The 9488-nt window shown below is 34.3% G+C and overlaps 1 protein-coding gene and 1 long non-coding RNA gene across 5 annotated transcripts; both read left to right on the forward strand.

Annotated features, from left to right (window-relative positions):
• The first annotated feature begins 699 nt into the window (after nt 1–699).
• Nucleotides 700–3149, forward strand: LOC146722950 (uncharacterized). Its single transcript, XM_085483372.1, has 2 exons — nt 700–871; nt 1180–3149. The coding sequence occupies exons 1-2, from the start codon at nt 859–861 to the stop codon at nt 3147–3149; spliced, it is 1983 nt and encodes a 660-aa protein (XP_085339498.1). The 5' UTR covers nt 700–858.
• A 2140-nt stretch (nt 3150–5289) lies between these two features.
• Nucleotides 5290–6583, forward strand: LOC146722951 (uncharacterized). Of its 4 annotated transcripts, none has more exons than XR_014924836.1 (4): nt 5290–5584; nt 5674–5733; nt 6353–6401; nt 6486–6583. It is a non-coding gene; the product is annotated as an uncharacterized LOC146722951 (long non-coding RNA). The 4 variants fall into 4 exon arrangements; XR_014924837.1 differs by having other exon boundaries at nt 6353–6395; XR_014924838.1 differs by having other exon boundaries at nt 6356–6401.
• Nucleotides 6584–9488: the final 2905 nt, after the last annotated feature.

A 9488-nucleotide genomic window follows, 5' to 3' on the forward strand; every position in this document is an offset into this window, starting at 1 on the left:
GTTCTCCGGGAAGAAGATAATAATGGTAAGTTTTTATTTTTTTTTTACACTTAATTATAAATAAAAATTAATTAAAACTACCCCAATTATTTATTTAAATCGCTAAAACTTTAGCTTTCGTACGCCCTGTCGCACGCGTTACAGGAAACCGGTTGCGCGTACTAGAGAATTGCCCCGTATCACTTAGATTAAGGTTAAATAGAAGACGACGAGCGGATTCTTCGCCGGACCTTCGCGTAAGTTTTTAACATCATAAATTATATCGCGCTGCTAGAAAACATTATATTAAACAGGAAATTTTTTAATAAAAATAATATACGTTCCAGGCCGTGCACGCATCGTGTTAACGCCGGAGCTGGAACATCCGGTTATTGATTTAGCCGAAAATGATAACGACGCGGAAGAGGTGCGGGTTCGCGAAGTAAGTCCGTTCGATGAGGCGGCCATATTTACTCCGCTTGAAAGTAAGTAAGAAAAATACTACAGTGCTATATATCAACACAAAAGATTTTTTAATTATGTGAAATACTAATAATATATGACTGATGAATATTAGATGACGCGGCGAATGAAGACGTGGTCGTAGAGAAGCGAGAACTGGGGGAGGAAATCGACGAGGAAATAAACACGATTTCGGAAGATGAAGAGGAGCTGGAGGAGGAAGTGGAGGAGGAGGAGGAGGAAGAGGAAGATGAAGATGAAGAGTTGGAAGAAGAAGAAATAGAGCAAACGGAAGATGAAGAAGAAGAGCCGGAAGATCGAGAAGAACAAACGGGAGATGAAGAAGAAGTGGAAGATGAAAATAACAACGCCACGTTTTCTGTAGAAGAAGAAGAAGAAGAAGAAAATAGCGGGGCGATGGGTGAGGAAGGTAATAATTTCATATTTTATACTTAATCTTCTCCTACGTTTAAATTTTTTGTTTATTTTAATTAAAATAAAATTTTATTAGGAATTTCTTTCTCTCCTAACATCGCGCCCGAAATTTCATATTCACCGGAGTATTAACCCTCGCAGCGTGATACAAATACCCCGGTAAAAGAATATTAAAACGTAAGTGAACTTAACATAATTATTATTAATAACAACATTTTCACATTATTAATAAAAATTCAAACGTAAGAGAGTAATATTTTATTAAATATTTTATTTTGTTAATATAATTTTTATTTCTCACAGTGCAGAGTAGTGGGGGAAGGAACGTCAGAATACAACAAGAAGATTCCCAAACTCGCTCCGCTGAGGAAACTTCCGACGAAGAGCGACATTTAGAGGCTGCTAGTGGACAAGAGGAAGAAGAAAAAGAAGCGGAGGAAGAAATAGCGAATCAAGAGCCTGATGGTAATTTTAGATATTTAATAATGTTGGCGGAAAACGTGCGTCGCTTTAGAACTTTTGGTGTAGAAGGACGGGAAATTAGTTTCCGTATTCGTCCGATACCCGAAGGAGCAAACGTGTATGAGTGGTTAGAAAATGCGTTTCGCGAACTTCACGAGTACGCGTTGCATTCGTGCGAACCGAGGGATTACGTCGGCATATCTTTCGATTCCGCAAGTTTAACCCGCGGCCCCGCAGGTATATCGTTCCGACCTTTGCGAGATTTGACTTACGAAAATATTTGGGAACTCGTAAGCTCGTTAGCGCAAAGCTGCGGAGGACACGATATAGCGCAAGAATTTAACATTCGGATTTTTAAAGTCACCCCTCCCATTGGTCGCGGCCGTAACAGGTTTACGCACGATGTTATTGCTAAACGCTCGATTTTAACAATTTCCAATACCGATAATTTATGTCTTCCTCGCGCACTTGTATCGGCTCTAATTTTTAACGAGCGTGGAAATTTACGCACGGGAGAGTTACACGCGAAATGGAATGCGGTGAGAAGACAAAACTCGGTGTTACAGCGCGAGTTTGCGTTGCAACTTACGAGGAATGCCGGTGTCACGATTCCGGAAGAAGGGTGTGGAATTGATGAAATCGAGCGTTTTCAGCAATATCTCGCGAGCGAAAATGTCGCGATAATAATATATAACGACGATACTTTTGGTCGAGGGGGTAATCCGCTATTCGATGGAAACGCATTTCTAACCACTTTGCAGCGGGAAATAAAAACTCGTCTAAATCTATTATACAGTTTAAATAATAAACATTTCGATGTAATTTTAAATTTAAATGCAGCAGCAGGCGGGCGGGGATATTGTATCCCGTGTAATTTAAGTTACCGCTCCGATGTGAGAGAGCATCGATGCTCTAATAAATGTCCGCGATGTAACGGAGAGCCGCCGTGCGAGCAATCATTCGCGGATCGTACTAGGTGCGATAATTGTAGACGTAAATTTTTCAATCATGCCTGCTTGGAGCGTCATCGCGCGGTAAAATCATACGATGGTAAATCACGTCGGAGTGTTTGTGAAACTATACGATTTTGCGAAGATTGCGGACGTTTGATTCAAAGAAATAATCAACACGAATGCGACACGGCTTATTGCGCTACGTGTCGTTCTCTTCAACCTTTGAATCATCTTTGTTACATGCTTCCCCTTCGTCGGCATGGCGATAATCGTCCCGATCCGAGCACTTCCGAACACGCGTATGGAAATAGCGAACAACAACAGCGGAGAAACGACGACGACGACGACGATGACGCCGAAGGTTCGATTAATCAGACTCGCGAACGCGTAGAAAGCCGGGTCGCATTCGTGTTTTATGACTTTGAGACGAGGCAAGACGAAACGCTCCAAGGTAGCACAAATGTAAAAATTCACGTACCTACGCTCTGCGTCGCTCAACAAATTTGCGAGGAGTGTGCAGAAATAGATAAAATGTCGGTGCGATGTCGCTGGTGTGGTATTCGCGAATTTATATTTTGTCGCAACCCTGTGCAGGAATTTGTAGATTTCGTAACGCGGCCGACAAAATATTTTAAACAAATAATTTGCATCGCGCATAACGCGAAATCATTCGACGAGCAATTTATTTTGAAATATATCGTGGAAAACCATGTCTTAGAGCCTCGAGTCATTTTAAACGGTACGAAAATAGTGGTATTAACGCTAGGTCATACGAAATTTATCGATAGTATCAATTACATGCCGATGCGTTTATCTGAATTACCTAAAGCTTTTGGACTGACAGAAGGTACGAATTAAGGCATTTTTCCACATTTATTCAATACTACCGATAATCAGTCTTATGTCGGAGCGTTACCCGGTGTTCAATATTATTCACCCGATTCTATGCAGATGAAAGAACGCGAAAAATTTCTCGCGTGGCACTCCGAGATGACGCGCGCGAACTATGTGTTTGATTTTCAACGTGAAATATTGCTTTATTGTCGTAACGATGTAGATATCCTTAGACGAGCGTGTATGGCTTTTAGAAAAATATTCTTAGAGCGTGGAAACGTGTGTCCATTCGAGGAATGCACAACCATCGCCTCAACGTGTATGCGACTATTTAGAAACAACTTTTTACGCGAAAAAGAGATCGGTATCATTCCAATGGGGGGATACAGACATGCGAATATTCACTCGCGTAAAGCCCTGCAATGGTTGATATGGAAAGAGCGGGAGCTCGCTCATCATATTATCCATGGCGGTCGCGCTCGAGAATATCGATTACGCGATGGTACGCTAGTCGATGGATACTACGAGTCGGTAGAAAATAACGTAACGCAATATTACGTATTACAGTTTCACGGTTGTTTTTGGCATGGTTGTCCAAGATGTTTTCGGGTAAATCGCGATAGACTGCTTTCGACAGATCGTACAGATACATGTGATTCACGCTACGAACACACCGTTGCAACGACATTTTGTCTTCGTAAGCGCGGATATAGGGTGATTGAGAAATGGGAATGCGACTTTGATCGCGAGATGAATGAAAATGTCGAGATGCGCGAATATCTACATCGACATCAAATGATAGACGTCAAACCGCTCGATCCCCGAGACTCATTTTACGGCGGACGCACAGGAAATATCGTAACGCGATACGAGATCACGGGTACGGAAAAGATACGTTACGTGGATGTATGTTCTCTGTATCCGTTTGTGTTGAAGACCGGTGATTTTCCGATTGGGCATCCGACAATATACGTAGGTGAGGAATGCGAGGAATTAATCGGATTATCACCGGGATATAATTTCGATTCAGTCGAGGGGGTCGTGCGATGTAAAGTACTTCCTCCCCGCGATCTCTTTCATCCTGTATTACCCTATCGCGTGCAGGGTAAATTATTATTTGCGTTATGTCGTAGTTACTGCGAAACATTTTCTCAGATTGCGTGTACTCACGAAGCTCACGAACGCGAATTCGAAGGTACATGGATATCGTGCGAATTACGAAAAGCAATCGAGAAAGGATATTTCGTGACAGGGGTTAGTGAGATTTGGCAATATAACATCACTCGTTACGAAACCGGTACGCGACAAGGGGGTCTATTTACGGAATACATCAATACATTTCTACAATTAAAGCAAGAAGCTAGCGGATGGCCGAGCAACTGTGTCGATAACGTTGCTAAAGAGCGTTACATCCGTGAGTATGAGGAAGTAGAAGGAATCGTTCTTGAAAAAGATAACATTGCACACAATTCCGGTTTACGCTCGGTGGCTAAATTATGCTTGAATTCTTTTTGGGGTAAATTTGGTCAACGTGCAAACTTGCCGAATACCGTGATTGTCAAAACACAAGAACGATTAATGAGTTTGCTCACTAGCCCTCAACATGAAATAACCGATATATTGCCTGTAAACGATGAGGTGATATATGTTTCGTTTCGACTACGAGAAGAGGCGATCGTACCTTCGCCTCTTACTAATGTTATAATAGCGGCTTACACGACGGCTCAAGCGCGATTAAAATTGTATGATTATTTAGAAAAATTAGACAAGCGCGTTTTATATTACGACACGGATTCCTGTATTTATGTAAGTCGCGGAGATCCGCAGGAATACGAACCGCATACGGGTAATTTTTTAGGCGACATGACGGATGAACTCGCTAGCTACGGACAAGGTAGTTACATCGAGTCGTTCGTATCCGGTGGTCCGAAATTTTACGCATATGTGGTCCGTACACCCGAAGGACTCACACGCGAAGTTTGCAAAGTAAAGGGTATAACCTTGAATTTTTCTCCCGACTGCTGCCAACCGTAGGTTGGCGAAAAGAGAGGAAGTATGCGTTTCATCGAGCCCGGATCGGTCGTGACCTTAATTCTCGATAACTACTGCATAGTTTTATATCAACTTTGGAACATAAGTTTCTTATTAATCAAGAAAGGTTTAAAGCGTATTATTATCGTTATTTATTCTATTAATAAAAAGTGAAAAATGAGTATTATTTCGTCAATACGGTCTCTCATTGGCTGCTGTGTGAACCTAAGAGGAAAAATGATTCACCAATGAGATTCGTTGTAGTATCCGGATAGGGAATGTTGGTGACATTGGTATATACATCTCGAAGTAATAATGACGGGACTGATAGGATAGGTTAGCTGTCACCTGTTGCGTGTTATTGTCAACAACAATATTAAGTGAAGTGTATTATTATGGATATATCTCAAGAAGATATAAATAAAGGAGTAAGTTTCTTCTTTTATATTTATTGTTTTTTTCTTTATTTAGGATATTGTTATTATTATTTATTTATTGTTTCTTTATTTATATGTAGGAAGAAGATACTCGCTTGAAGATATCTGAAGAAGAAAACATTATTAATAATAGAAAACGAGTAAGTCTTGTTATTAATAATTAATAAAAATATATAATATAATTAATAATATAATTAATCTGTTGTAGTCATAACATGGCTATATGAATTTATATTTGTCTGCGTAGCTACTTATTTACTATTAAATTTGCTACGTAGCCACATTGCTATAAATATCCACATATATAATTGTATAAATGTATATAGTTATTTTTTCTCTTATTTGTATATTATATAATAATTATATAATTAATTAAAAATATGTATACAAATATATTTATAGTTATACAAAGATATTAGCGCACCAATAATTATGGCAATGCAGACAAATATATTAACTTACATAGCCAATTATCTACTACAAAAGATTATTCACATATGTAATAATAATTAAGGCTATACAAATATATAAACTTACTTGTGATTACATAATGTATAAACTTATATAGCCATAAGAAAGTTAATATATTTGTCAAAGCCATAATTATAACTGCGTACAAGTTTACGTATTTGATATAAGATATTGTTGTCATCTGTCTTTGTCATCTGTCTCTCTCTATCTATCAATCTATCTATCTAGCTATTTTTTTTTATTTATCTCTCTATTTATATTATATTATATTAATTTAAAAAATTGTAGCAGAAAAATATTTGGAAAGAATATAAAACATTGCAGTCACATGGTGAGTGTATGTGTGTCTTTATTATTATTATTATTATATTATATACATTGTAATATATATATTACATAATAAAAACTTTTACATGTGTAGGATGAAGAAGCAGAGAGACAAAAGAATGAAGAAACAGCATAAGAACAGCAATAAATTAGAAAATAAATAAAAAAAAAAATAATAAAAAAATTAGAAAATAAAAAATAAAAAATAAAAAACAATTAAAAAAAAAAATAAATTAAAAAAAAAATTAGAAAATAAAAAATAAATTAGAAAATAAAAAAATTAGAAAATAATAATAAAATTTTTTACAAAAAAAAAACTCCCGATTGCTGCCAACAAAGTTTTAATGTTTAAATTAGAAAATAATGTTTAAATTAGAAAATAAATAAAAAAAAAATAATAAAAAAATTAGAAAATAAAAAATAAAAAATAAAAAACAATTAGAAATAAATAAAAAATAAAAAACAAAATTAAAGTAAAAAACAAAACAAAAATTAAAAATAATAAAAGAACAAAAAAATTATAAGTATAAAAAATAAGCTTGTAAAAGTTGGAAATAATCACACATAAATAAAGTCTGTTGTTTATTATATAATTTTTCTTATTTAAATTTATTGTTATCATACATATTTAGCGCTATATAATTTACAAAAATTTCAGATTTTTGAATTCAAAAAATTTTTTTAATTATAATTATTATTATTAATTCTACAATTTACAAGAGCAGTCGGGAGACGCCGCGCTAAATTTGAGACATATACGCACGCGCACGTTTTATGTAATAAATAGACACAAACACAAATATCGATACTCAACGGACGTTACAGTTTTTAGACGCGCGGCGTCTCCCGACTGCTCTTGTAAATTGTAGAATTAATAATAATAATTATAATTTAAAAAATTTTTTGAATTCAAAAATCTGAAATTTTTGTAAATTATATAGCGCTAAATATGTATGATAACAATAAATTTAAATAAGAAAAATTATATAATAAACAACAGACTTTATTTATGTGTAATTATTTCCAACTTTTACAAGCTTATTTTTTATACTTATAATTTTTTTGTTCTTTTATTATTTTTAATTTTTGTTTTGTTTTTTACTTTAATTTTGTTTTTTATTTTTTATTTATTTCTAATTGTTTTTTATTTTTTAAACAATCATATATAGTAGGCCAACTAAACGAGCAAATAAATAAGATGTAAAAATTTTTTTATTAATAGTTAAATCATTAAATTAACATTCCGTTACAGAATCGATATAAATTGTAAACGTTTCGACTGCACTACAGTCTTTATCAATACATAAAAATTAAATATTAAAATATAAAGTTAGATGTTAAAAATACAAAGTTAGTTAAATATTAAAATATAAAATTGAAACGATTCTTCGCTGTTGACCAATAGATATGCAAGGCGATTGGTCTGAGATGCCAAGTTATGCGACATTTGAGCATGCTACGGATATAGTACGCGAATTAAATCAATGTCAGAAAAAATTAAAAAATCTTTCAACTTACATTATCGTTTTAACAAGTCCTTTTCCCCGATATTTCAAGTGTGTGTTGCGAAGTCTGAATACCAAATGTCAAAATAGAGAGCGTGATGTATTTATTTATTACCAATGTTTTTTCTAAATTATGATTCAGCAAATTTTTTAAGTATGTCAAAATAACTACTGTCTAACAATTCGGTGTCTGTATTTAAATTAATTCCATTTTTCTGTTCTTTAATGTGGATCATTTCAGATATTAGTCTTTTTTGGTAATTCTTTTCATGATCCATAATTTTAATATTGTCCCAGTCAAATGTATGTTGTTCGTTTAGAATGTGTTCCGTGATAACCGAATGTCTAGCAGAGTCTAATTTAATATTATTTTTATGTTCTTTAAGTCTCGTTCCTAACTGTCTTTTTGTCTGTCCGACATATGTGGCGTCACAATCGTTGCAATTCAATTTGTAAATAACGTTAGAATTCGTGGGGCAATTATTTTTGTCCTTTTGAACTCTTATGAAGTCATTTAATTTTTTAATGCAACGATATCCTACCACTACGTCAGGTCTTCTTATTGCTGAAGCAACTTTCTCAGATATTGATTCTATATATGGTATGACAAAATATTTAATGTTAGTATTAGTATTATTAGTATCTGTTATATTGTTATTATTAGGCTTGTTAAATTTCTTAGTTGAGAGATTTTTTAATCTGCGTTTTATTTCTGTGAAAATTAGATCAAGAGGATAACCGTTGGATAGCAAAATGTTAATAGCTTTCTCTATATTTTTTTGTGAAATTGCGGATGTGATAGTAATAAAGCTCTATCTACCAAGTTATAAATTGTTCCTATTTTATGACAAGTCGGATGATTTGAAAAAAATGAAAGTAATCTACCTGAGAATGTCTTTTTGTGATACCAATCTAAATAAATTTTGTTATCTATTACTTTGATCATTATGTCTAAAAAGCTTATACAACGATTATCCTCCTTTTCCAATGTAAATTGTAGTCTATCGTTATAATTGTTGAATTCGTTCAAAACATATGTAATATTATCAGCGGAAGTGCATAAAATAATGTCGTCTACATAACGGAAATAGAAAGTCATTTCGCAATTTAAATTACTAATTACTAATGTTTCCAAGTCCTGCATGACTATATCGGCAATGATCGGAGAAAGTGGGGAACCCATAGGAGTCCCATAAATTTGTTTGTAAGTTATGTTATTAAAAGTGAAAAATGTAGAAGTTAATATAAATTTTATCATACCTATGAATTCATTTTTGGGAATCTTTGTGTGTGACTCTATAAAATGCCATCTATTATTGATACCGTTTAATGCAAGATCTACGGAAACATTAGTAAATAATGAAACAACGTCCAATGAAGCTATTATGTCGGTATCTTGTATTGTTTTCCCTGATAGAATGTTGCATATATCAAAACTGTTATTTACAAAACTGTCCGCTCTAGGAAGGCTATCTTTTAAAATTTTATGAAAGAAAGAAGCAATATTATATAGAGAAGTATTTATTGAGGAAACTATTAATCTAAAAGGAATATTTTCCTTGTGGATCTTGGGGAGCCCATAAGCTTTAGGA

Source organism: Nylanderia fulva, unplaced genomic scaffold (genome assembly GCF_048542155.1).
Source record: "Nylanderia fulva isolate GAGA-0341 unplaced genomic scaffold, ASM4854215v1 Scaffold25, whole genome shotgun sequence".
Lineage (NCBI taxonomy): Eukaryota > Metazoa > Arthropoda > Insecta > Hymenoptera > Formicidae > Nylanderia > Nylanderia fulva.